The sequence below is a fragment of the Mustelus asterias genome, chromosome 4, assembly GCF_964213995.1.
Source record: "Mustelus asterias chromosome 4, sMusAst1.hap1.1, whole genome shotgun sequence".
In the NCBI taxonomy this organism is placed as follows: Eukaryota; Metazoa; Chordata; class Chondrichthyes; order Carcharhiniformes; family Triakidae; genus Mustelus; species Mustelus asterias.
In genome coordinates, this window is record NC_135804.1 from 86,060,590 (window position 1) to 86,086,727 (window position 26,138).

The 26,138-nt window shown below is 42.3% G+C and overlaps 1 protein-coding gene across 2 annotated transcripts in view; it reads left to right on the forward strand.

Annotated features, from left to right (window-relative positions):
* Nucleotides 1-2,706: 2,706 nt before the first annotated feature.
* The window catches only part of LOC144492827 (zinc finger MYM-type protein 3-like), a 111,076-nt gene continuing 87,644 nt past the window's right edge, over nt 2,707-26,138 (forward strand). The window contains exons 1-2 of one of the 2 annotated variants that reach the window (XM_078211323.1): nt 2,707-2,854; nt 18,855-19,706. In XM_078211323.1, the coding sequence (XP_078067449.1) occupies nt 18,875-19,706 (832 nt within the window). In that variant the 5' untranslated portion in view covers nt 2,707-2,854; nt 18,855-18,874. Of the gene's footprint in view, nt 2,855-8,312; nt 9,312-18,854; nt 19,707-26,138 lie in introns of those variants that run through there. The other variant, XM_078211324.1, reaches the window with a different exon arrangement.

Consider the following 26,138-nt stretch of genomic DNA (forward strand, 5'->3'; position numbering starts at 1 on the left):
CAACAAACACCCCCTCCATTCCTACAGTACCTTTCTGTGCAAGTGCAGGACATGCAACACCTGGCCTTTCACTTCCTCCCTTCTCACTGTCTAATGTCCCAAACATTCCTTCCAAGTGAAACAATGATTTACTTGCACTTCTTTCAACTTAGTTTAGTGTATTTTCTGTTCAAAATGTGATTTTGTCACATGTATTAACATAGAGTGAAAAGTATTATTTCTTGCACGTTATACAGACAAAACATACCGTTCATAGAGAAGGAAATGAGAGAGTGCAGAATGTACTGTTACAGTCATAGCTAGGGTGTAGAGAAAGATCACCTTAATGCAAGGGAAGTCCATTAAAAAGTCTGATGGCAGCAGGGAAGAAGCTGTTCTTGAGTCGGTTGGTACGTAACCTCAGACTTTTGTATCTTTTTCCCGAAGGAAGAAGGTGGAAGAGAGAATGTCCGGGGTGTGTGGGGTCCTTAATTATGCTGGTTGCTTTGCTGAGGCAGCGGGATGTGTAGACAGAGTCAATGAATGGGAGGCTGGGTTGCGTGATGGATTGGGCTACCTTCACAACCTTTTTTGTTCCTTGCAGTCTTGGGTGGAACAGGAGCCATACCAAGCTGTGATACAACCAGAAAGAATGCTTTCTATGGTGCATCTGTAAAAGTTGGTGAGAGTTGTATCTGACAAATTTCCTTAGTCTTCTGAGAAAGTAGAGGCGTTGGTGGACTTTCCTAACTGTAGTGTCGGCATGGGGGGAACCAGGACAGGTTGTTGGTGATCTGGACACCTAAAAACATGAAGCTCTCGACACTTTATACTTCATCCTCGTTGATGTAGACAGGGGCATGTTCCCCTTTACAGTTCCTGGTGTCGTTAACAATCTCCTTTGTTTTGTTGACATTGAGGGAGAGATTATTGTTGCCACACCAGTTCACCAGATTCTCTATCTCATTCCTGTACTGTGTCTCATCATTGTTTGAGATCTGACCCACTACGGTGGTGTCGTCAGCAAACTTGAAAATCGAATTGGAAGGGAATTTGGCCACAGTCGTAAGTGTATAAGGAACATAATAGGGGACTGAGAACACAGTCTTGCGGGGCACCGGTGTTGATCAGAAAATCCAGGTTCGAGACTAACGCTAGGACTTGTTGGCCATGGAAGGAGCATTCAATGCAGTTCAACAGGAATTCTTCCACCTGTTGGCACAGTGGTTAGCATTGCAACCTCACAGTGCCAGGGACCCGGGTTCAATTGCCGGCCGGCTTGGGTCACTGTCTGTGCCGAGTTTGAACATTCTCCCGTGTCTGCATGAGTTTCCTCTGGGTGCTCTGGTTTCCTCCCACAGTCCAAATGACGTACTGGTTGGATGCATTGGCCACGCTAAATATTTCTTTGGTGTACCCAAACAGGTGCCAGAGTGTGGCCACTCGGGGATTTTCACAGTAACTTCATTGCATGTTAATGTAAATCTACTTTTGACACTAATAATAAATTAAAAAATGAAAATACTACTTCCCCCAATATTCTCAAAAGGTAAAACAGGGTGGGTGTGAAGATATGCTAAAAAAATCTTTGGTCAGCAGACAATCCAGCAGTTACTGTTTGGACTGCAGCCTGGGTGATCTCGTGACCTAACGAATGTTGGGTGCCTGTACAGTGGCTTTGGCCAGTCTGGAAATGGTTTTAAAGAGCCCAATGTCATCGTGGGCAATCAAATTGGGTGGAGGAGGAGAGGGGTCTACGATGGGAGCATGGATTCTGGTGAATGGCTTCTCCTGCCAAACTTCCTGAGCTGTTATTCCATGAAATTGTTAGTTTAACCACATGGGATGGTGTGAGGGAAGACTGCTAGTGCGTTGAGGAGGCCATTAAGGGCAGGCTTGGATTGGAGTAAAAACATAAAATGCTGGAGTTCAATGAGACTCTTCATACAGAATTGCTGGCTTCTCCAGTAGTTTGCTTATTTCACCTCCAGGTGTGGAGGTGGGGATTATATTAAATTAATATTTCTCTTGTTTTTAAAAAGACATGTTGGGTGCGGATTTTCAATTCTACATGTGTGCCACCGCTTTTTTTTCAGTGGCTGACCGCGTGTTTTTTTTTCTGGTTAAACGCTCCAAGATTACTTTTCCCGTGAAACAATAAAATAAGAAGCGGGCGGGCGCATTCTGCGCGTGCTCAGGAGATGGGTTTTGTTTGGTTCCAATCCGCTTCTACCCCTCCCCCACCTCCTTTTGTCATTTCACCCCAACGGGGGCGGCCCGCCTCCCAGCTGTCAGTCAGATCTGGCTCCACCCCTTAGCCCAAGCGCCCGCTGCCTTCTTGCCCTCATCCTTTCCTGTCAATCAAACGACCTGCTCCACCTTCCTCACCCGCCCCCTTCGCTGTCAATCAAACAATTCGGGGTCCCGCCCCCTCCCCTTTCCCTGTCAATCAAACGTTCGCCGCTTCTTCATTGGCCGCCCGTCGCCCTATCGATCGAAAGATCCCTCCCTTCCCTCGAACCGCCGCTGCCCCTGTCAATCAAAGGCCTCGCTCCTCCCCCTTTGGCCGCCCCTCCATTGTCAATCAAATGGTCGGTCCCGCCCAGTGGCCGCCCCTCCGCCGTCAATCAAAGGGTAGGCCCCGCCCAGTGACCGCCCTTTTCGCTGTCAATCCATGCTCCCCTCCCCCCTCTCTTGTCAATCAGGCGGAGCGCTCAGTTTGTAGCTGCTGGCTGGAAAGCGAGGTATCGGATCCTGAGCGGAACGGCCGACATCTGGAGCTGCTGCTGCTGTGTGTCTCTCTTTAGCAGCCGTGGCGTAGGTATTTCTGCACTTTTTCCGCCTTCGAATCGAGCTGATCAAACGGCCTGCAGCGGTGAGAAATTCTCCTTCTGCGTTCAGTTGCTGAATTGCGACGACGGTTGTGATTTTGTGGCGGGAGGGGATGAGGGGTGTGTGTGTGTGAGTGAGTGTGGGCGCCTCACGCAGGATGGCTGAATGTAATAATGGCGGACTCGAGGGCGACAAAAAAATCTGAGGTGGGGGGGTGGGAAACAAAAAAAATCCGCGAGGTGTGCTCCGGTCTGAAAGAGATTAAAAAAATCTCTTTAAATCGTAAAAGAAAACAAAATGCATTAAAACATCCAAGCACCGTTTTATTTTAAATTCGGTGCAACAAATGGCTCGTGTTCGGGAGTGAAATAAATCCTCATTAGTAAATGTATGGTGCATTTTCAATGGGTTTCTCTCAGCCGTTGGTTTGATAGGGGGGAGTTGTATAAAATTAAAGCAAATCTACCCTCAAGGACATTCGGCGTGCGCACATATGTGTATATATATATATATATTTTATAAAAATTGGTCCATTTTTAATTCTTCCAAGCCGTTGCATTTCAAAACACTTCAATTTATTTCCCCACACCCATCCCTCCCCTTTAAAAAAAAATGTGGAAAATATCTAGGGTGACTTTATTTGTTTTTTGTGTGGGGTAGGGGTTTAAATGTGAGGCGATGGTGGCGGTTGGAGACGTCTCGTCCAGTCAGCCCAGACTGGGAGGGGGGGGGGGGGCGGTTGTGGGTGTTGAGCTCGTGTTGAGGGAGAGGAGGAGGAGGGAAAAGGTTCAGACGATCCGTTCCAGGAGCTGAGAGAGGAGGAGGAATCCGGTCCGGGATTGTGGAACGACCCTCTCCTGAGCCCTGAGCACATACATTCCAGCCGGCAGCACCAATTACAGCAATGAATCTGAAGGCTATCTTGCCCAGAAGGGGGTGGGGGGGAAGCTGCTGGTTTGCTGCTCCTGCAGCAAGCAGTTCAGACAAGAGGGAGGATGTGCATGCAACTGCACAGCCCGAGGAAGCAAATGCTACAAGGGGGGCGGGGGGTTTGCATAGCTGATTCCCTCCACCCCCCGGACCAAATGCCTGCTTTTTGTTAAAATTGCCTCCTTTTTTTAAAGATCCCGCCCCTAAACCAAATGCTGGCTTTTTATTAAAATTACCTCTTTTTTTTAGACCGCGTGTTCCACACAGGTGCTGGCTGCTCTCTGGCTACCCTGCCTTGGTTGATCGCCATGTGAATTGTTTGGGGAGAGGAATGGTGGAGGAGAAAGGCACTGCAGCCAAGTCCTAGCCTGACATCCAGCCCGACAAGCGGGCAATCGATTGTGGTCAGGAGCTTTCTTTGCTGACTAGTTTGTTTGATGGCAAAATAAAACCTGGTTCTTTGATCACTTAATGGCAAAATAAAACCTGGGGACACATTGCGACTGTTTGTATGGAGAATGCAAGCTGAGATCAATACCGATGAGGCAGTAGAGCTTGGTGGATCTTCCTGATCAACATGGGTTGGTACGACACTGGTGTATCCACCCATAGCTCACTAGAAAAAGAATATAGATTTGGGGGGAAAATCTTCAATTTTCTGTATTTCTTTATATGCTAGTAATTGCACAATTCTCATCTCTCACTATAGTCACATTTATTTATGGCAGAAAGAATATTGCTTTTATTTTGCCCACCTTAGATTCAAGAACTTGGCCTTGGAAAGCATGAAAACAAAGTAGTGCTTTGTCTTCTATTAGCTGGTAAACTAATGGAAGTTGCTGTTGACGAAGAATGATGCAGTGGACCAAAAGAAGAAATACAGATAGGGAAAATAGTTGGTATCTCAGATCTATGCTAAGATGGTGTGTTAGTTGTTTACAGTGTCATTGGTATTGCACCTCAACTTAATATACCTTGTGAAGTATGATTGAGAAATATTTATCTTTACACCAGCATTTAAATATGTTGTCACAAAAATAGAAAATGCTTGAAAATCTCAGCAGCATCTGTAGAGAGAGAATAGAGCCAACATTTCAAGTCTGGATGACCCTTCGTCGGACTCAAAACATTGGCTTGATTCTCTCTCGTGCTGTCAGACCTGCTGACATTTTCCAGCATTTTCTGTTTCAGATTTCAGCCAATGCAATACTTAGCTTTTATTTAAATATATTGCGTTAGTGCTAAGGTGCCTTTTTTTAGGAATCAAAATGATGCGAACTCAAAATCCTGGAGTTAGCATCAAATGCTTGGAAACGCGTGGCTGTGAGCTTGGAAACGCACTGTGTTTCTGCAAGTGTGGTATTTTTCACACTAACTATCCTATTACATGTTGATACTTGAGCAATTTAGTGGTGCCCAGTTATGGATTGAAGTGAGACTGTCCAAACCTACTGCTCAATGAATGACTGGTTATGTTTATCTGATCAGTATTGGTTGGATTCAGATCACCATCCAAGAAGTAAAAGACCAGTATACTAACCCATAATGTCACACTGTCCCCTTAAACTATTTCTTTTGAAATCTCTCCCACAATTTATTGCTGAATTTGAAGGCACAAACAGTTCTGTCTGCTAATTTTGTTCTTGGAGATTGAACTTCAGTTGTAATAACAAAAAAAAATAGCAAAATGTAGTTCCAGCTGCTGGAGGTGAATGTTAAAAATGTTTTTTGAAAATAAAGATATTGTCCAGCGAGTATGTGACTCGTTCACATTTTGAAATTTGGATTTGAAGCTGATCTCACTACTAAACAATACTTTGCCCCAATAAAAAGAAAATATTGCAGGTGCTGGAAATCTGAAATAGAAACAGAATTTGCTGGATAAACTCAGCAGGTCTGACAGCATCTGTGGAGAAAGAAAAAGAGTTAATGTTTTGAGTCCATATAACTCTTCTACAGAAGTAAAGAGGGATAGAAATGTAATGAATTACATAATTGGAGAGGAGAATGGAAAAGGGGCAGAATTTGTCTTGTGTCCATGACATCTTAATCTCTCCTTGTCTCTGACCCATTCCTGACCTCCTATCCTGCTCCACCTCCCTCTCCAACTATCCTTCAGTTCTGCAGAAGAGTCATATGGGCTTGAAACATTAGCTCAGTTTCTTTCTCCACAGTTGCTGCCAGACCTGCTGAGTTTAGCCAGCATTTTTTTTTGTTTCTATAATACTTTTGCCCCACTTTGTATGACTTGAAATGTTAAGCACTATCCACTTTTGAGTCAACAAACTTTGCGTCATGGATCAAGTCATAGTGGATTTGAAATTTTAGTTATTTAGTTACTTCCATTTTCTATAGCAGCAATCAAGTGGTTTGAGAATGAATCTTATTTACTGGACTGAACATTATTTACATTACATGACATTAATTACATGATGTTAATTACATTAACATGTAGTTGTCTTTACAGTAATTTTCCCTTGTCTTTTAAAGACTTGATGTGAATTAAGTGTTTGCCTGGTTTTAATCTAGTTCTTAATGGCCTCCTCAGGGTAGAGCAGAGAGAATGTTGTCTCCCAGTTAGGCTATTTTGTATCTTGCCCGGGAGTGCTTGTTTCTGATATTTTGGGGGAGAAATGTCTGAAGTCGGGAAAATGTTCATTTTCCATCGTTATCATTTCTCACTTGGAAAGAAAAATGTCAGTGGTTCTAAATTGTGTGTTTGCATTGTTATTGAGGTTTAGTTGCACTTTGTTGAAACATGGCGAGCGAGCAATAGTTTTCTGAAGGCTGCATCATTTTTAGATCAGAAAGAAAACCAAGCTTACTGAAGTTGTGCAGTTTGTTTGTACACTACTGGGTTATTACACGAGTAGTTGGAGATAGATAAATGCTTGTACTTCCCAGATATTGAGTTTCTTATACAATCTGCTTCAATTTTTGCAGGCTAAATAAAGGTTAGGAGTTTCCCCAGAGGGCGGGAAAATGAAAGCTCATGTTAAAGGGTTCCCATGTTGTGTACAGCTAATAACATCTACAATTTGGAGAAGTATCAGATGCTTGTATGTGATGAGATTGAATGCAGCCACATAAAACCTGTTTGTTTGAGGCTACCTCAAAGATGTTATTTAATATGTTTGAAAAATAATACCTAGTATGCAATGTATCGCTGGATGCATTTAGTGTTTTGGCATTCATCACCTCAAGCTGATCTTGCTGTACTAAACAATACTTTGGCCCATATTGTATGACTTGAACTGTTCACGTTCAGCAGTCAACAAACTTTGCATGGTGGATAAATTAGTAGTGGATTTGAAATGAGGTGATTTGGTTCTGTTTTATCAAGTGAGTTGATAATGAATCCTGTGTATGCCTTATCAATCCAGTTGATATGTACTTGCATTTATAGTCGCATTCATGCTGGTGATTCCTAGTTATCTGGTTAATGTGTTATCAAGCGATATGCAAAAAGTAGCACAATCATTGTTTGGACTCTGAAATTTGTTAAATGTTGCCAGATTTATCTTCGAGTAAGCCGTATTACCATTGCATGTCAGAAGGCAATGATATTGTAATTAATATCAGAATTTGAACAGGTTGTACAGCGGTACCAAAATCTAGGAGTTCAAACACTTATTGGGCATTTTTCAAAGGCCATAGTAGGAAAGTTATAAATGCCAATTATGTTTTAGTGAAATCTTAATCTTGGAATACCTTGGGATTTGCTGAGAAGTGTAATACATTTGTGGTATGCTGACTCAAGTGAATAGATTTGCCATCCTGGTGGAAATTGGATTTGACGAACAAATTTCTTAGAGCTAGATGGAAGTAATGGAGTTTAGATCTCGCTTAGAATAATGGGGAAGCCTCTTCACACTGGGAAATCCACATTATAGTTTCAGGCAAAAGAACATATGTTTTCACATATATTAAAGTTGAAACAAAGCTGTCCATGTGAGCATGCTCGGGGAGATGCGCCCACTGCTGTCTAAGTCCCTGGTCCATGCTTTTAATAACTTTCTGTACTTGAGGACAGTTACGAAGACTGAAAAGACTCATCATACAAAAGTGACAAATACAGGTCCATTAGTTTGACATTGATAATAGGAAGAATGCAAGAGGGAATCATCTGGGATACCATATGTGGCTTGTATATAGGCAGGTACATGTGAGGGTTACCCAATATGACTTTCTAAAATGACTGTCCTTTCAAATTTGATTTTTGTTTTTAGGTCACAAAGACAGTGGATGAGGGAAGCCTAGTAGACATAGAAACGTTATGCCCCAGAAAGAAGCCATTCAGCCCTTCAAGTCTGCGCTGACTGAAAAAACTAGCTGCCAATTCTAATTCCACCTTTCCGTAGCCTTGCAGGTTAGCACTTCAGTTGCAGATCCAGTTAAATGAGTTGAGGGTTGCTGCCTCAACCACCAATCCAGACACCTACCACTCTGGATGAAAACGTTTCTCCTAATATCCTCTCCAATTCTACACTAATCACCATAAATCTGTGCTGTCTGGTAATTGACCTCTCAACTGCGGTAAACAAACCTTTCCTATCCACTCTATCTAGGCCCCTCATAATTTGTACACCTCAGTCAAGTCACTCCTTGGCCTCTTGTTCTAAGCAAAACAATCCTGGCCTGCTTAATCTTTCCTCACAGCTGTGATTTTCCAGCATTCTTTTGAATCTCTTCTGTACTCTACGCAAAATCTCAGCTTTGGCCTAACTAGCATTTTATACAGTTCCAGCATTACATTTCTGTTTTTGTACTCTATATCCTGTGTAATAAAGGAAAGCATTCCATATTCCTTCTTTACCACCTTGTCCACCTATTCCGTCACCTTCAGAGACCTGTGGACATAGAATCATGCAATGTGAAAGAGGCCTTTTGGCCTATTGAGTCTGCATTGACGCGAGAAACACCTGACCTCCCAACTAATCCCATTTACCAACACTTGGCCCATAGTCTTGAATATTATGATGTGCCAAGTGCTCATCCAGGTATCTTACCACCCTCCCAGACAGTGCATTCCAGACCGACACCATCCTCTGGGTAAAAAGGTTTTTCCTTGCATTCCTCCTAAACCTCTTGCCCCTCACCTTGAACCTATGTCCCCCTTGTGACTGACCCTTCAACTAAGGGAAACAGCTGCTCCTTATCCACTCTGTCCATGCCCTCATAATCTTGTGCATCTCAATCAGGTCACTTCTCAGCCTATTCTGCTCCATCAAAAGCAATCCAAGTCTTTCCAGCCTCTTTTTGTAACTTAAAAAGTTCCATCCCAGGCAGCAGTCTGGTGAATCTCCTCTACACCACCTCCAATGCAATCACGTCCTTCCTATAATGTGGCAACCAAAACTTTTTAAAAATTCATTCATGGGACATGGGTGTCACTGGCTGGTCAGCATTTATTGCCCATCTCTAGTTGTCCTTGAGAAGGTGATGGTGAGCTGTCTCCTTGAATCGCTGCAGTCCACGTGCTGTGGGTTGACCCACAATGCTGTTAGGGAATCCCAGGATTTTGGCCCAGTGACTGCGAAGGAATGGCGATATATTCCCAAGTCAAGATGGTGAGTGGCTTGGACGGGAACTTGCAGGTAGTAGTGTTCCCATGTATTTGCTGCCCTTGTCCTTCTAGATGGAAGTGGTTGTGGGTTTGGAAGGTTCTGTCTAAGGGTTTTTGGTGAATTGCTTCAGTGCATCTTGTAGATAGTAGCAGCATTGTGTACTGAGTGTCGGTGGTGGAGGGATTGAATGTAGATGTGTTGACAATCAAGCGGGCTACTTTGTCCTGGATGGTGTCAAGCTCTTGATTGGTGTCTGCTCTTGTGTTGTTGGAGCTGCACCCATCTAGGCAAGTGGGAAGTATTCCATCACACCCCTGACTTGTGCCTTGCAGATGGTGGATAGGCTTTGGGGAGTCAGGAGGTGAGTTACTCGAGCTTCTGACCTGCTCTTGTAGCCACTGTGTTTTTGTGATGAGCCCAGTTGAGTTTCTGGTTAATGGTAACCCCAAAGATGTTGACAGTAGTGGATTCAGTGATGATAACACCATTGAATGTCAAGGGACAGTGGTTAGAGTGTCTGTTATTGGTGATGGTCATTGCCTGGCATTTGTGTGGCACGAATGTTACTTGCCACCTGTCAGCCCAAGCCTGGATATTGTCCAGATCTTGTTGCATTTGAACATGGACTGCTTCAGTATCTTGAGGAGTTGTGAATGGTGCTGAACATTGTGCAGTCATCGGCGAACATCCTCATTTCTGACCTTATGATGGAGGGAAGGTCATTGATGAAGCAGCTGAAGATTTGAGGGACTCCTGCAGTCATAGAGGTTTACAGCATGGAAATGAGCCCTTCGGCCCAACTTGTCCATGCCGGCCCTTTTTTTTAGCCCCGAGGTTAGTCCCAATTGCCCATGATTGGCCCATATCCCTCTAAAACCATCTTACCCATGTAACTGTCTAAGCACTTTCATAAAGTCAAAATTGTACCCGCCTCTACTACTACCTCTGACAGCTTGTTCCAGACACTTACCACCCTCTGTGTGAAAATGTTTCTCCTCTAAACCCTTTTGTATCTCTGACCTCTCACCTTAAACCAGTGGTTCCCAAAGGGTGCGGCGCGCCACACTGGTGCGGCGGGAGAGGATGGCAAGTGTGGCGGGAAGATTCAAGGACAATCAAAAAAACATTTAAACATGGTTTAAACAAGCATTGTTTTATACTTTCTGGATGTCCCATGATATTATAAAGTAGTTGTGTTCTATGTTATGAATCAAGCACTGCTAGGAGTTTTTTTTTGTTTTTAAATGTATTTCTTATCAATAAAAGATTCGGTGTGGTGCGAGCAAATTTTTATTCCGAAAGTGTGGCCCAGTGAAAAAGGTTTGGGAACTACTGCCTTAAACCTATGCCCTCTAGTTTTAGACTCCCCTACCTTGGGGAAAAGATATTGACTATCCAGCTGATCTATGCCCCTCCGTATTTTATAGACCTCAATAAGATCACCCCCAAGCCTCCTACACTCCAGAGGAAAAAAGTCCCGGTCTATCCAGCCTCTCCTTATAACTCAAACCATTAAGTCCCAGTAGTATCCTAGTAAATCTTTTCTGCACTCTTTTTCTAGTTTAATAATTTCCTTTCTATAATAGGGTGACCAGAACTGTACACAGTATTCCAAGTGTGGCCGTAACAATGTCTTGTACAACTTCAACAAAGCGCCCAGCTCCTGTATTCAATGTTCTGACCAATGAAACCAAGTATGCCGAATGCCTTCTTCACCACTCTGTCCACCTGTGACTCCACTTTCAAGGAGCTATGAACCTGTATCCCTAGATCTCTTTGTTCTATAACTCTCCCCAACGCCCTACCATTAACTGAGTAAGTCCTGCCCTGGTTCGATCGACCAAAATGCATCACCTCACATTTATCTAAATTAAACTCCATCTGCCATTCGTCAGCCCACTGGCCCAATTGATCAAGATCCCATTGCAATCCTAGATAACCTTCTTCACTGTCCACTATGCCACCAATCTTGGTGTCATCTGCAAACTTACTAACCATGCCTGCTAAATTCTCATCCAAATCATTAATATCAATGACAAATAACAGTGGACCCAGCACCGATCCCTGAGGCACACCACTGGTCACAGGCCTCCAGTTTGGAAAAACAACCCTCTACAACCACCCTCTGACTTCTGTCATCAAGCCAATTTTGTATCCATTTGGCTACCTCACCCTGGATCCCATGAGATTTAACAACCTGCCATGTGGTACCTTGTCAAAGGCCTTGCTAAAGTCTGTAGACAACATCAACTGCACTGCCCTCATCTACCTTTTTGGTTATCCCTCCAAAAAACTCAATCAAATTGGAGAGACATGATTTTCCACTCACAAAGCCGTGCTGACTGTCCCTAATCAGTCCTTGTATCTCTAAATGCCTGCAGATCCTGTCTCTCAAAATACCTTCTAACAACTTACCCACTACAGATGTGACGCCCACCGACCTGTAGTTCCCAGACTTTTCCCTGCAGCCCTTTTTAAACAAAGGCACAACATTTGCCACTCTCCAATCTTCAGACACCTCACCCGTGACTATCGATGATTCAAATATCTCTGCAAGGGGACCTGCAATTTCCTCCTTAGCCTCCCACAGTGTCCTGGGATAAACTTTATCAGGTCCCAGGGATTTATCTATCTTGATGCGCTTTAAGATTTCCAGCACCTCCTTCTCTGTTATATGTACACTCCTGAAGACATCACTATTTATTTCCCCAAATTCCCTAACATCCATGCTTTTCTCAACAGTGAATACTGATGAGAAATATTCATTTAGGATCTCACCCATCTCTTGTGGATCCACACATAGATGATCTTGTTGATCCTTAAGAGGCCCTACTCTCTCCCTTGTTACTCTTTTGCCCTTTATGTATTTGTAGAAGCTCTTTGGATTCTCCTTTGCCTTATCTGCCAAAAGAATCTCGTGTCCCCTTTTAGCCCTAATGATTTCCCCCTTAACTCTATTCCTACAACCTTTCTACTCTTCAAGTGATCCATTTGATCCCAGCTGCCTATGCATGTCATGTGCCACCTCCTTCTTGACCAGGGCCTCAATATCCCGAGTCATCCAGGGTTCCCAACTTCTACCAGCCTTGCCCTTCACTCTAAGAGGAATGTGCTTACCCTGAACCCTGGTTAACACATTTTTGAAAGCCTCACACTTACCAGACATCTCTTTGCCTTCCCACAGACTCCCCCAATTAACTGTTGAAAGTTCCTGCCTGATACCATCAAAGTTGACCGTGCCCCAATTTAGAATTTTAACTTTTGGGCCAGAGCTATCATTCTCCATAACTATCTTAAAACTAATGGAATTATGGTCACTGGTCCCAAAGTGATTCCTCACCAAACACTTCTGTCACCTGCCCTTCCTTATTTCCCAAGAGGAGGTCAAGTTTTGCTGCCTCTCTAGTCGGGTCAACCACATTCTGAATGAGAAATTCCTCCTGAATACACTCAACAAATTTCTCTCTATCCAAGCTCCTAATGCTATGGCTGTCCCAGTCAATGTTGGGAAAGTTAAAATCTCCTACTATTACCATCCTATTTTTCTTGGAGCTATCTGTAATCACCTTACATATTTGCTCTTCAATTCCCTGCCGACTATTTTGGGGCCTATAGTACAACCCTATCAAAGTGATATCCCCCTTCTTATTCCTCACTTCAACCCATATGGATGTCCTGGAGGTGAGATGACTGACCTTCCACAACGAACTTCCTATGTACCAGGTATGTCTCCAACCAGCGGAGTGTTTGCCCCCTGATATCCATTGATTCCAGTTTTGCTACGGCTCCTTGATGCCATACTTGGTCGAATGCGGCCTTGATATCAAGGACTGTCACACTCACCTCACCTCAGGAATTCAGCTCTTTCGTCCATGTTTGAACCAAGGCTACAATGAGCTCAGGAGCTGAGCGACCCTGGTGAAACCCAAACTGGCCGTTGCTGAGCAGGTGCTGCTTGATAGCACTGTCAATGACCCCTTCCATCATTTTACTGATCAACGAGAGTAGACTAGGCGGTAATTGGCTGGGTTGGATTTGTCTTGCTTTTTGTGTACAGGACGTACTGCACATAGTACGACAGCTGTGGCCTCCCAAAGTTCTATACAACTCCAACATGCCTCCCCTGCTTTTGTAATCTCGCCTCGATTGATAATGCATTCCAAAATTTCTCACTTCCTCTACCCCTCTCACTATCTTCCCATTGTAGTATTTCCTTGCTTTGTTTGCATTCCCAAAATACATAACCTCACACTTCTCTGGATTGATTTCCATTTATCACTTTTCTGCCCACTCAACCAAACTATTGATATTCTGGAGTCCACAGCTATCCTCTTCACGATAGACTACACAGTCAATTTTTGTGTCATCTGCAAATTTTCCATTCGTACCGCTAATATTTAAGCCCAAGTCATGAATATTTACCACTAACAGCAAGGGACCCGACACTGAGCCCTGTGGGATGCCACTGAAACTACTTTGCATTTACTAAATCATCCATCAATCATTACCCTTTATTTCCTGTCACTGAGCCAACTTTTGATTCAATCTGCCACATTGCCCTATATCCCATGAGATTTTACTTTTTTGACCAGTCTGCAATGTGGTATCTTGTCCAATGCCTTACTAAAATCCATGTAGACCACATCCACTGCACTACCCTTATCAATCCTCCATGTTACTTTCTCAAATAATTTGTGACTTTCCCTTAAACCCATGTTGACTATGTCTGATCAATCCTTGCCTTTCTAAGTGACTGAATTCTGGCTCTTAGAATTGATTCTAATAATTTTTCCACTACCAAAGTTAGACTGACTCGCCTATAATTATTTGGCCTCTCTCGTGCACTCTTTTTAAACAATAGTACAATGTTCGCAGATCTCCAATCCTCTGGTACCTTGTTTATATCTAGTGAGGACTGAAAAATAATCCTCAGGGCATCTGTCATTTGCTCCCTGGCTTCCTTTCACAGCTTGGTATACAATCCATCTGGCTCTGGTGATTTATCCACTTTCAAGGATGTCAGTACCTCCAATACCTCTGCCCTCATTATGCTTATTGTATCTAATATCCCACACTCTTAAACTTGAATGTCTGCATCATCACCCCTTTGTGAAGAGACAGTGCTCATTAAGAGCTTTGCTCACATCTTCTGCAAAGTGCATATGTTACCTTACACATCTCTGATAGGCCCTAGACTTTCCTTAGTTATTCGCTTGCTCTTAATGTATTGGTAAAACATCTTTGGGTTTCTTTGATGTTATCTACCAATATTCTTTCACATCCTCTCTTTGATTTCCTGGTTGTCTTTTTTACTTCACCCCTGTATTTTCAAAAATCTCTTTTTAATGTTTTTTTTTGTCAAAAGCTTTTTTTTTCTTCTTTATCTTGCCCTTTATGCTTCCAGATAACCAAGCGACTCTAAATTGGGCAGGATCACCCTTTTTTTGTTTGTTAGAATGTGTCTGCACGGTGTTTATAGAATCCTGTTTTTGAATGCTGCCAACTGGTCTGTCACTGATTTCCCTTAAAGTATCTGTAACCAATCCACTTTTGCCGAGTCACCTCTTGGCCTCATAAAATTGTATTTCTCCAATTGAGAATTTCTACACCTGGTCTATATTTTTTTCATAATTCGGCTAACTGTTTTATAGTCATTATCTCCCAAATGGTCACTCACTGCTACTTCATCTAGTTGCCCACAGTGTCTACTTATTTCCAAAGAACTTGTAAAAAGTTTTCATGTGAGACTTCTCTACAAATCCAAGTTTCTGATATTGTTGATAGTAGACTGAGAACTGGAAATGTGATGACGGAAGGTAACTATGGATGGATTTAATTTGTTTGGCTGTGTCAGCAGTGGTGTCCCATAGGGGCCAAGTGAGACCATTGCTCTTCATTTTCACCAATTCTGATGTAGATGATGAGGGCAATCTGCATTTTTGCAGACACTGAAGATCTATGTGATTTTAGGACTGTGGACAATGTTCTACTTGACAAAAGGTCATACAACCCCTGTTAACTCTGCTCTCTCTCTCCACAGTTGCTGTCAGACCTGCTAAAATTTTCTAGCATTTTCTGTTTTTGTTCTGTTACTTCAGTTGGATTTTGAGGTGTTGTGGGATTGTAGATTAGGCACACTATTTTGTACAAGACCGTAGGCAGGGATGGCTTGGAATATCAAATTTGCATTGAGTTTTAACTTTTGTTCCCTGCCTCTGCCAAGAGATCAGTTGCCTTTATGTGGAGTGGAATGTGTTATAATTGTGTAGGACAGTGTAGATGGACTAGAGGGAGGTCTTTGTATATGTTCAACATTTGTGTAATTTAAAATTACGTAGAAGAGTATGGAAACCAAGCCAATAAAAAAGCAAAATACTGTGGATGCTGGAAAAACGGGTCTAGCAGCATCTGTGGACAGAAATAGAGTTAAAATTTCAGGCTGATGACCTTTCATCAGAACAGAAACAGGTGATTTGGCACAACTGATCTTTGCCCATGTTTATGCTCCACTTGAGCTTCTTCCCGTCCTATTTCATCTCACGAAATCTGCAGAAATTTCCATTCCTTTCTCCTTGTACTTTTCTAGCTCTCAAATTCATCAATTCTGTTTGAAATATTCTGTAGCAAGTGCCACATTTTAACTGAACAAGCTTCTTAAGAATTCCTCATTGGATTAATTAGTGACCACTTTATCTACGACCACTAGTTTTGGGGTTAAACCTCCAAGCAGCCCATTGCCACATTTATCACCATGTCCTTCAAATTTGCTACTCACTGGAGATACCATGACTATTTTGAGCAAATTCACCTAGACTGAGGATTGATCCTTTGACCATATTTCTCAATAACAAATCAGTAGATTAATCCACGGAATTATCAGAATTCCTCTTACCAAACTTATTTTTCACTTGTGTAACGCAACTTACTTGTGTTTCTATTTTGTTGCTGCGTGGTTTGCTCCAGGGAATGGTGTTGCCATATCTGCCATATTTAAACACCATGGGATTTAATTGTCCTTCATCAAAGAACCCATCATTGCAAGATCATGCTGGTTTACAATTTGTCCCTTTTCTTCTCCACTAACAGTCATCACCATAAATGATTCTGCTCAGCCCACTGCAAGACGTGCAATGATTTTGTCAATGTCTTACCTGCTAAGACTTAGACCGTTCATTCCGCTGCCTCTACTCAGTCATTACAGCACAGAAGGAGGCCATTTGCCCCATCAAGCCCATGCCTGCTCTCTAGAGCGACCCTGTCAGCCTTGCTCTTCCATACCATCCCTGCTGCCATGCAAGTTTATTTCCCTTGTGTCTCTCCAGTTTTGTTTTGAAATGATTGATTGTTTCTGCTTCCACTACACACTCTCTCCTCTTTTCCTCCTGCCCACTATGCCAACATATCCACTGCCCTCATCTTGAATGTGCTTCCCTCCATCTTCTTTCCTATCCTCCCCTGATTTCATGACTGCTTGGAATGCATTGCCCCTCCTTCATTTCTCTGCAGCCTGTGGCACTGCGTCCTGCACCAACCCTTACCAGTACCATGTCTGGGTCAGCCACCGCTAAGTTAGTACCACATTTTTCTCTGAATTGCACAGTTCTGGGTTCGTGTTCCAATCTGGGACTTGAGCACAAAAGAACTAAGGCTGTCACTCCAGTGCAGCACTGAGGGAACATTGCACTGTCCAAGACGCCACCTTTTAGGATGGCACAGTGGTTAGCACTGCTGCCTCACAGCACTAAGGACCTGGGTTCAATTACTAGCTTAGGTCGCTGTCTGTGCGGAATTTGCACATTCTCCCTGTGTCTGTGTGGGTTTCCTCCGGGTAGTCCGGTTTCCTCCCACAGTCCAAAGGATGTGCTGGTTAGGTACATTGGCCATGCTAAATTCTCCCTCTGTACCTGAACAGGCGCTGAGTGTAGCGACTAGGGGATTTTCACACTAACTTCATTGCAGTGTTAATGTAAGCCTACTTGTGACTAATAAATAAACTTTACCTTTAAGTTTGAAAGAGCGCTAAACCAAGGTCCCATCTTCTATTCAGATAGATGTAAAAAAATCCTCCGGAACTACCTCGAAGAAGATCAGTGGAGTTAATTCCTGACCAATATTCTATCCTGCAATCAACATCACACAAAATGGATTATCTAATATGTGGCAGTTAGCTACTGTGTTTCCTACATTACAACAACGACTATGCATCAATAAGTACTTCATTGGCTGTAATGTGCTTTGAGACATCTGATGTTTGAAAAGTGCCATATAAATGCAAACCTGTCTTTTCTTTAACCTTGTCCAACCTGGTGAGCTTACGAAATGTATCCAGAGCATCTTAAGCAATGGCTTTCTTTCTGCCCCCTCACCATGACACACACGGTGCTGTAAGGCTCTGTCCTGAGCCCTTTTCCTTCCTCAGCTAAATTTTGTGTCTCAATAACACCAATGGCAGGTTTAATTTGAGCATGTTCTGTTTCTTTCTTCTTAAACCTCCACTACCTGAGGCAAGCAAAGAAAAACAATGATTGCAAAATTTGGTGGCTGAAGAGATGCTGAACATGGCCCAAGCACTGTATTTGACCTCTTGCTCGTTTATTTTGAACAGATATTATCTAAAGGCAAGCATTTGTCATCTGAGGAGTTCAGTTTTTGTACCTGTAATTGTATGTTCTTCCCAAGGAGTGAAATCCTCCCGTCAACCCCAGTGTTTCTGGGACCATGTTGAAATGTAAAATGTCCAATTATTGTGTTAAATTACTTTGATGCGTTTACTCCAAATGTTTGATTGTTGGAAATGTGCAATGGTGAGCCTAGATACGAATAAAGCCCTGTCAGTAACATTTCCTCACTGGAACACAAACAAAATTATATGCCTTACTTTTTTATTTGGTGGGATGAGGGAAGACACTTTGTTTGTTCGTTGTGTGCTGACTGACAGAAAATGAAACTTCAAATTGGTGGTGTGAGGAGTTTCTGCTGAAGGACTAGCAGTTCCATCCTGCTGGAAGTTTATTGGAAAATAATTTGAAGTTTATGAGCCATTTAACATTTTCTCAATATGTAAATGGGGTATTACTGGGGTGCATTGACTGGGAAGGTCTGAGTAATCTGATTTCATTTTGGTTGGATGCTTATAATTGGCATTGATGGCCTTGGATTAAGCCCAGGATTCCTGCTGTTGTTGAAAGTCCAGAAGTGTTTGCTGGAAAATACATGCGTTTGGGTGTTGAATGAGAACGGGTTTTTATTTGGTGCTGATGTCTCTCTACAGTTCTACAGTGTTCCCTCACTAAGAATCCTCATTCAGGTGAGGTTTCAAGACTGGCTATGAAGCAGTATATGGCCTCCTCCCAGCAAAGTGTGTTTTAAGAAAAAAATGGGGATAAATTAATTCAGCTGTTTCACTGGTTTGCATATGTAATTCGCCACACTGACTGCTGCAAAGTTATCATGGTGTTTGGGTATAGAAACTATTCTGCAACTTTTTTTTGCTTTTGCAAAGAGCTTGCTGCTAACTAGCTATTTCTTTCTGCATTTTTCCCATAGTCTATGTGTTCTGTCTGAACATGGATGCTAGCAATGTTGCAGAATCTACAAATTGTCTTCCCAGTGAAAATGCCCCAAATAACAGCAGTGATCTGACGGCTTCTGTGAGTATGGATATTCCATTTGCTGCATCAGAGCCCTGCTCAGAAAAAGAACAGCATTCTACTGCTGATGAAGCAGGTTCCCTTAAGGCGCCACCGGTTAATGAGCAAGTCACAGTAAAGCTGAATACTGATGGAGGCAATGAGGTGTGGATTAAACCAAAAAGCTTCAGTGAAGGAAGTGGTGAAAGAAGAGAAATAGAGGCATTTTATAATGACTCTCCTTCAGGGGAAGGACACCCTGGTCCATCAGTTTACAGACTGAATGATCCTTGCAGAGCAGATGATGAGGGGAGCAATATGGACTATATGCTACAGTCAGTGGATCCTACATCTAACAAAGAGGCCGTTGATATGAAAGGGAATCCTGAGAATAATCTTGCCTTGGACTCTCCTGATGACCAACCCGAGCATGTGGACATGAAGGTAAAAACAGAAGTCACAGAATCATCACATGCCGATGTTGCAGCCCAAGAAGGAAATTCAGGGATGGGGCCCACTGTGCAAGAGACTGATGTTAAGGCTGAAAGCAGTCCACAAGAACCCTCTGCTGGTAAAGGTGGCAGATCACCAACTGCAGGGGAGGAAGAGGTACAGGTGGTTTGTAATGTTAACACTGTGGAGGATCCTGAGGAGATAAACCTGATGAAAGAAGAAGGTAATGATGAGTTGGAGGGAAAAGAAAGTGACAATTCTGAGACTCTATCAAAAGTAACTTCCAGTGTGGGAACCTCAACAGAAACCATTAAAGGTGAGCACCTTTCATTTTCTAAACGGCTAAATTGACATAAATAGCTTCTTGTGATTGGCTAATGGATTACCCTGTGTAAGGCTTTGCTTTGCCCTTGCCTATCTGCCTGCCCCCCCCCCCTTTTTGTTGAAGAACACAAATCATGAAATTATTCTTGTGAAAACTTTGTGTTCTGATGTGGCAGTTTACAGAATCTGAAAACAGGCATTTAGGTCCATGCAAGCTCAGAAGGCTATTTGTGACCCATGTTTCAAATCATTGTCTGCCCTTGCCTTCTTTCACTGACTAGTAAGCATCTTCTGCATCTCTTGCATGTTCTTTCCAAGATGTATTTTTTGGAATGGAAGAGTTTGAGCTTTAAAGGAGGAGAGGCAGCAGGGTTGGATGGGGGTTTGAGTTCAATATCCTTTCACCTTCAATGGGAGTTTAATTCGTCAATGAGGGGATGTGGGATCTTGTGACTGAATTTTGGCTCATTGGTAGGAGATTGGGATTGGATGTGCTGCATTGACTTCTTTTCATCTTAACATGTAAACTATGCCTCATTTCTAATCTCCTTCCCATCCACGGATAGGAAAATACAAGAGACCTGCACAACTTTTGTGGAGAAATTAGTCTCTTAATTAGCAACTATAGCGTATACTCATTCCATCCAATTCCATTCTTCTTGAGCCACACCCATCCCTTTCATCCCTGCCAGTAAATCTCCATTTGATTCTGATTCCACTCCCACCACCAATATATTCTCCTAACGAATAGCCAGTACACACGTGAAAGCTGTGCTTCAACAGCTCTGGCACAAAAGAAGACTTCGTGCCAGCAGCTGGCCAGGCTCTTCCTACCTTCTGTTTCCATCTTACCAGCTCTTGCACAGAGGCCAGGGAAATGTAGCCCCAATTCTGTGCAGAGGACACAGGTGCGTACAGATGTCCAGGTACATTCCTGAAGGGAAATTGTTGCCTGAAACTCATTCTTCTTTCACTTAGAGGAGTCATAGAGGTGTACAGCATGGAAACAGGCCCTTAGGCTCAACTTGTCCATGCCGCCCTTTCTTTTTTAGAACCCCTAAACTAATCCCAATTGCCCGCATTTGGCCCATATCCCTCTATACCCATCGTACCCATGTAACTAGCTAAATGCTTTTTAAAAGACAAAATTGTACCCGCCTCTACTACTACCTCTGGCAGCTTGTTCCAGACACTCACCACCCCCTGTGTGAAAAAATTGCCCCTCTGGACACTTTTGTATCTCTCCCCTCTCACCTTAAACCTATGCCCTCTAGTTTTAGACTCCCCTACCTTTGGGAAAAGATATTGACTATCTAGCTGATTTGTGCCCCTCATTATTTTATAGACCTCTATAAGATCACCCCTCAGCCTCCTACGCTCCAGAGAAAAAAGTCCCAGTCTATCCAGCCTCTCCTTTATAACTCAATCCATCAAGTCCCGGTAGCATCCAGGTAAATCTTTTCTACACTCTCTCTAGTTTAATAATATCCTTTCTATAAGAGGGTGACCAGAATTGCACACAGTATTCCAAGTGTGGCCTTACCAATGTCTTGTACAACTTCAACAAGACGTCCCAACTCCTGTATTCAATGTTCTGACCGATGAAACCAAGCATGCCAAATGCCTTCTTCACCACTCTGTCCACCTGTGACTCCACTTTCAAGGAGCTATGAACATGTACCCCTCGATCTCTTTCTTCTGTAACTCTCCCCAACGCCCTACCATTAACTGAGTAAGTCCTGCCCTGGTTCAATCTACCAAAATGCATCACCTCACATTTATCTAAATTAAACTCCATCTGCCATTCGTCAGCCACTGGCCCAATTGATCAAGATCCCGTTGCAATTGGAGGTAACTTTCTTCACTGTCCACTATGCCACCAATCTTAGTGTCATCTCCAAACTTACTAACCATGCTTCCTATATTCTCATCCAAATCATTAATGTAAATGACAAATAACAGTGGACCCAGCACTGATCCCGAGTCACACCGCTGGTCACAGGCCTCTAGTTTGAAAAACAATTCTCTACAACCACCCTCTGGCTTCTGCTTCTGTCATTTGCTACCAAATAAACCTGTTGGACTTTAACCTGGTGTTGTTAAAACTTATTCTGTCACGAAGCCAATTTTGTATCCATTTAGCTACCTAACCCTGGATCCCGTGAGATTTAACCTTATGCAGCAACCTACCATGCGGTACCTTGTCAAAGGCCTTGCTAAAGTCCATGTAGACAACATCAACTGCACTGCCCTCATCTACCTTCTTGGTTACCCTTTCAAAGAACTCAATTAAATTTGTGAGACAAGATTTTCCACTCACCAAGCCATGCTATGCTGACTGTCCCTAATCAGTCTTTGCGTCTCTAAATGCCTGTAGATCCTGTCTCTCAAAATATCTTCCAACAATTTACCCACCACAGATGTGAGGCTCACTGGCCTGTAGTTCCCAGGCTTTTCCCTTCCCTTATTTTTTTAAATAAAATTCTAACCCGATGTCTGTTGTCACTGATTTCAGGAAAATATTTGAAGTTTTTATGGCTACTCTTTGAGCTCTGTAAAACGTGTAATGGAATACATGTTAAAAAATATACATGCATAAAGTATCAACTTATGACAATGAAACTGGAAGTGAAACATCTTTTGTGGTTGGTGCCAAAATAAGAATCAGAAGAAATGTTTGTCAGGATACATTGAATGCATCAAATTGTGTGTATTCTGCCTTTGCTTCTCCACAGTATATAAAGGAAGCAGTAATATGTGATTCTGTAACATCGCCATGTCTTGCTAAGAATAGTTTAATTTGGTCAACACAATGTTCCCACAGTAGCTGCAAAATGGCTGTAACAGTCCTGTAGCAATTCTATTCTAATTATGCCATCACAGTAATTGTAACTAAATATTAAATGTTTTTGTCAATTTCTCTCCTGATTACTGTACCTTTGCGATTGAGATGCAGCTGCCAACTCTGGCAACCAGACAAAGTGCAGTTATACCTTAGCTCGAAAAGGACAAATCCCTTTCCCAACTCCCACTACCTCATGAAGAAGAAATTTATAATCCAATGGCATTTTTAAGTATAAATTCGACAGTTATGTTAGCCTGGACTCTTAGATTAGGAGCTGGTTGACTGCTGCCAAGAGGGCTCACACCTGTATATCTGGGCTCAACAGAGATGTTCTTCCTATGTTGCTGGTGGCTGTTGAAGCACAGCTTTTTGTGTGCGTCGACAGCTTACTGAGAAATTGCGTTAGCAGAAACAGCCAGTTGGGCAGCCACCGGATCTGTCTGCTCTTGCACACTCTTCAAAATTCAAATGTCTCAAAATCAGTAATCCTAGGACTGAGACCATGCTGGATTTTGAACCTTACCAAATTTTGGGTTGGATGGCACAGGCCATGGGAGTTGTAGGCTGAGAGGATCAGGTGGGATCAAGGATCGTTTAGAGCATGAGAATAGATTGGTATGCAATGATGAAGTAGATAACTAATCTGGTGCTACACTACCAATGCAGCCCATAGCTGAGTTGTCCAGGTAAGGTATTTTTGCTCAGTTAAAGTTGAAGCACGGCATGTTCTGAAAATATCTGATTTGAGACATTATGTTGTACGCTTTTTGATCGTACAACCCCTCCATGTTGCTATTTCTAAAGTGCATCACTTTAATGTCCCCATTAAATTACATCTGTCCATTTCACCAATCTGTAATCCTGAAATGAACTATTGTACTGGTAACTATCATGTTGCCAAGTTTGGTATCATTCGCAGATTTCAAAAGTGTTACTTTATCCAGGCCCAGGTTATAAATTACATTTACTGTACTCTGTTAATTCATTCGAAGAACTTTACCAAGTTAGTCAGACAGAAGTTACCAAATACTCCATCTATGCTGGCTGTTCCTTACCCTCTGCTTCTCCAAGTGAGAACTATTATTTGTCCTTGGGTCACTAATGGTTTTCCCACCATTGTTGTTAGCCTAATTGTCCATAGAAATTAGGTTTATTCCCCCTTTTTAACAAGGGTGTGACATTTGCAATCCTTTAGCCCTGCTATTGTATCCAAGGAGAATTGGAAGATTGTGGTGAAAGCTTCTATTGTCTCTCAAGAAGTTTCTATCAGCAACTGAAGATGCATCCTACCTGGGTTGGGTAACGATAATTTTGAGTGATATCCAACCTATTTAGCAACTTGTTCCTACCTATTTTCATCCTATCCAATATCTTGACTCTTCTGTACTGCAACAATAACTTCAACCACTTCTGTAAAGACATGCAAAGTACCCATTCGGTGTGCTCCCTGTCTCCACAGGATGATTTCCGTAACTGTCCCTATTCAACCCCACCATTCCTTTAACTATCTTTAAACTCTATGTTTTGATTAAAGATATTCGGTTCTCTTTATGTTGTAGTCTTTTCTCATCTTCTCGGCTAAGATCATAAGATCACCTTTTTTCCGTTTGCCTCCTGTGCTTTCTGCATTTTGCCTGGTTTTCAATTCTTCTCTGTTGCCTGGCATTTTTAACACATTTTAAAAAATTTTAACGTCCATGTCTTCAGTCATCTAAATCATTTTAGCTGATTTTGAATGCAGCATTTTCCTCCATGTTAGAATATGCTGCAATTGTTTGTTTACTGTTTTCCTGGCCAATCTTTATTTCCAATGACTAATCTTCAGTTGAGTATTTTCACTGATTTTTCTTTGATCCTTTCTGTTGCTACTTTAAACCTAATTATACCTTGATCACTATTACCCAATGTTCTCCTACTGCAATACAATTCACTTGTTACTTCATTCTTATGAATTAAGTGTTCTATCCAGTTATTTTTTTTGAAGGATCTGTAGGAAAAATATCCATTTAAAACAAAGAGCTACTACTGGGTGCACCATCAGTGCCATTAATCTGCCAAGCACCAATTTGATGTCCTTTCAGTAATAGTTGTTTGATGCAAAATCTGGTGAAAGTAAATAGTTGCAAATAGAATAAAAGTGCATAGCCTCCTATACCCAAGAAAAGGACTAGGAGTTATTTTTAAAATAAAAGTCATCTAATTAATTTTCTCTCTGCCTTCCCACATTCCCCATATCCTTCAAATTTTTACCCCTTACCCCCTTCTCATCTGAAAGTGAAATCCCACCAGTTGATATAATTTCACTGGTGGCAACAAACTTTTCACATTTTGTCCAGTTGGTCATTGTTCATGCATGAACCTAAACAATAAGAATTGACGTGAGCTATTTTTTTCTGTAGGGCTACAATGACGAAAGGCCCTACAATTTTTATAAACACATTAAAAGCGCGGTTGTATTTCGTGGGGAGGCAAATTGCAAGACCCACCTCCTGTATCAGATGTATTTCCTGGGAAGCCAGTGAGTAATGTTAGGTTTCAGTGTAGTAAAATGGTGGGTGAAATATATTGCCACAATTTTTGGTATTTTTAGGAACACAGTGGTGTAGCACTGAGAAAATAGAAAGGAAAACAAAAAAATCTATTCAATCATTTGAGGGTATGATCCATTAGCTACTTAGTTGATCATTATGTGTTTGCTATCATCCTACTACGTGACTGGCAGTGGCTACTTCCTGGTTGTTGCTATGAGCTGTGTTAGTAATTTTAACCAACTTCAAGTGGATCCAGGAAGGTAGATGGTGTTTGTTCAATAGCAGCAGCAATTGTATGTGGTGGTGGTGACAGCTGCAGACAAATCCTTCAAATTGATCTGATTCTCCTCAGTTTTCTGGCGCTGGACAACTAGTTGTCCATTATTGATGATTGTGATGGATGGGTGGATCAGTCGCATCATTCATGTCAAAAGCAGCAATTCGAAAGGAGCTTGCACTTCATGCATGCTATTACATCATTGTGAGAAAAATGGCATCACTAGGCAAATGGGGCCAAATCTGCTTTAAAACAAGCATTCCTAACGGTCAAATCCCTGATTACATGCAAACATCCTGCAGGATTGTAGTTTGCATCCTTACCAGGCACCCCTCCATCTTTCATTACACCCTCCTGTTCTCCATCTCTCTTTGATTTGCCTATTTTTTTTTTTGCTAGATCACCACCACCTCAGCCCAGCCAAGACTTTTTAAAAAAATGCTTGAACAGACTTCCAAAGTTGTTGCTACAAATGGGGTATAATTTTTATTTACTTAAAACTGACATAGACTTGGGCACCTTGTGAATTGTTTCTGACCAGTGTTGTATTATGCTTCAAGAAATTATGTTGGAATGCTTTCACTGTAATTGGCATTACCAGCTGACGCTCTTGTAGTTGATCAACTTCGTGCTTCCTGGATAAGTAAGGAAATTGAGATTTGCTGGAATCTATTATTAACCAGTAAACAAGTCTTGCTACAGTTGTACAGTGTTTTGATGAGACTGTATCTGGAATACTCTGTGCGGTTTTGTTCTCCACGATATACTTGC